Source organism: Propithecus coquereli, unplaced genomic scaffold (genome assembly GCF_000956105.1).
Source record: "Propithecus coquereli isolate 6110/MARCELLA unplaced genomic scaffold, Pcoq_1.0 Scaffold197, whole genome shotgun sequence".
In the NCBI taxonomy this organism is placed as follows: Eukaryota; Metazoa; Chordata; class Mammalia; order Primates; family Indriidae; genus Propithecus; species Propithecus coquereli.
The window spans coordinates 3,660,166-3,662,547 of record NW_012144633.1 but is presented as its reverse complement, the minus strand read 5'-3'; the positions used below and the strand labels follow the sequence as shown (position 1 = coordinate 3,662,547).

Below are 2,382 nucleotides of genomic sequence, written 5' to 3'. Positions count from 1 at the left end.
CATGTGCTTTGAAGAGAGGCAGCATCTGCCAGTAGGAGTGATGGAAAAGCATTGAGTAATGGGAAGGACTCTTCCCAAGAAGGAAACTGCCAATCTAGGACCTGAAACATCTACTTGTATCTCCAGCTGTCAGCCCTGCTCGCTGTCCCACCTGGTTGCCTTAGGAGTAATATTAGGGACTCACCTGTGACCAGAATGGAGAAAAAGTGGCCCTGAAGACGGATATCTGACTTCTGACTTTGGGCACAACACTGGTAGGTCCCACTGTCCAACGGTGTGGCTTGATTTATGGTGAACACCAACTGAGATGATTTTTCACCAACACCAGGATCACGTTTAAGTCTCAGCTGTTCCAAGCTGGTCTCTGGGGAACAGTTCCCAGGCCTGTCCTTGCACAAAAACACTATAAATCCCTCAGCCTCTTCTTTCTTATGCCACACAGTACAGATTAGGTTTAGTCGCTTTCCTTCCTGGGAAGCTGAGCTGGTGATGTTTATGCATCCTGGAATGGGAAGGGAAGAATTACCCATGGAGGGCCAGGTAGAGTTCCTTGAATGTCACCATAACTGCCGTTTACCATTAGAGATACTAGAGTTCAACCTGGCAGTGACGCTGGTGGACAGGAAACAAATTCTAAATCTGTCTTTGGCTGTGTGACTATAGGCACGTTACCTAACTCCTTTGGCAGTAGTTTTTATTCTTTTGGAAAATGAGAGTTAAGGGACTAAACAAATAGAGCTTTCATTCATTCATAGAGTTGTTTATTTGTTCTTTCCTTTAACAAATATGTTTAGGCATCCACTGTGCCAACCACGGTGCTGCTAGGGCTGTGAGCAATAAAACACGAGGCCTATTCTCAAAAACCTTAGAGCCTAATGTAAAGACAGAGTTGCAAAAAATTACAATCCACTTCTACATTTACTATAATTGCAGAGATTCCTGAGTTTGGACGAATCAGGAAAACTTCACAGAGAATTTAGTGCTTTAGTTGATAATTGAAGGATGAGTAAAAGTTTTTCTATCAAATGAGAGGTTCAGAAATGTCATGGAAACACCAAAGATTAAAAAAAGCCACCATCTGGAATTGGAGTGAGAATTGATTGGAGAAACAGACAAATTATTGAGGGACCATTGATATCCAAAGACCACAACTCTTTGATGGTGCCAATCTGAAGACCTTATAATTGTCTCCATAAGTAATCTACAGCCTAGATACGGAAGTGGAGAAAACAGACAGTTGGGTTAACCTAGGATAATGCCTTGGCCCAGTGGGGATCTCTTACCTCCTAATTTTCCAATCCATTGACCCTACCACCTTTTTACTGTCCCTGACTCTCTTCACAACTTCACTTCCTTATGCAGTTTATATCTTGTAGTACACTGCTATAATCACTCCCTTATATCCACCCTCAGCTCCTGTAGCTTTATTACCTCCATCAGGATTCCTTGCAAAACTCCAGCCTTGGTTAAATCCGGCTCCCTGCTAAAAACTCACCAGACAGATGCAGAGGCTGCCACTCCCCTTCCCCACTCGCTCAGCAGGTTGAACCCCTGAGACTTGTTTTTGCTTGTATGACTCTCCTTGGTATACCTGTTAAACTCAATTCACTGACGTGAAAATGTTGAGGCAGAGATGGCAGCTGCCCCATAGATGTTAAATGCCACCCTCTTAGAAGAGTAGTTTATGGGCTTGAGGGGGGTGCAATCCCAGCCATTCATCAACTCATCAATGGTTTATATTTTATTTCCACTCTCTCATTGGGACTTTTATAGGGTCTCTATTAAAGTGCTTTCCTATATATCTAATTCTTGGTATAGCCATAGAGACAGGTATGATTATTCCCATTTTATAAGTAAACTGAGGCACAGACTGGTTAAACTGGTTGGTAAAGTTGACAAAGACTGTAGTATGTGGATCTCAAACCTGGATTTCATCATATAAAAGCCTGAAGGAACTTTAGATTGATTACTAGGCTCTTTGCAACATGTAGCAGAGGCAGAATGTCTGATGGAGAGGCAATAGTATTAGTTCTAACAATAAAGAAAAAGACATTATAGTTTTTACTCTTTCATTAGTGTCAAGAAGAGTGAGTCCTTTTCTTCCCCACCAGAAAAAAACAGGGGATCCATCCCTCCCTGTGAGCCCAATATTCTCCCCGGTGGCTGTCTCTGCTCTTGAGTCTGTCCTCACCACCAGGTTGGATGTCCACAAATGCCAGCAGGATCGCCAGGGCACAGCAGCCTCTGCCAGATGCCGTCAGCATCCTGCACGTCGTTAGCAGGCCCGGGAACTAGAAGCACGTGTTGACTCTGCTGGTCCTTGCCTCGCTCTCCTGAAAGCACAGGGGGATCCACTAGACAAAGCCTTCCAGGGCTCCGAGC

The 2,382-nt window shown here is 44.0% G+C and overlaps 1 protein-coding gene across 1 annotated transcript in view; it reads right to left on the bottom strand.

Annotated features, from left to right (window-relative positions):
• Positions 1 to 2,382, bottom strand: part of CD160 (CD160 molecule) — a 16,494-nt gene that overhangs the window by 3,217 nt on the left and 10,895 nt on the right. The window contains 2 exon segments of the mRNA XM_012643428.1: positions 185 to 502; positions 2,192 to 2,333. Of these exon segments, the coding sequence (XP_012498882.1) occupies positions 185 to 502; positions 2,192 to 2,264 (391 nt within the window). The 5' untranslated portion in view covers positions 2,265 to 2,333.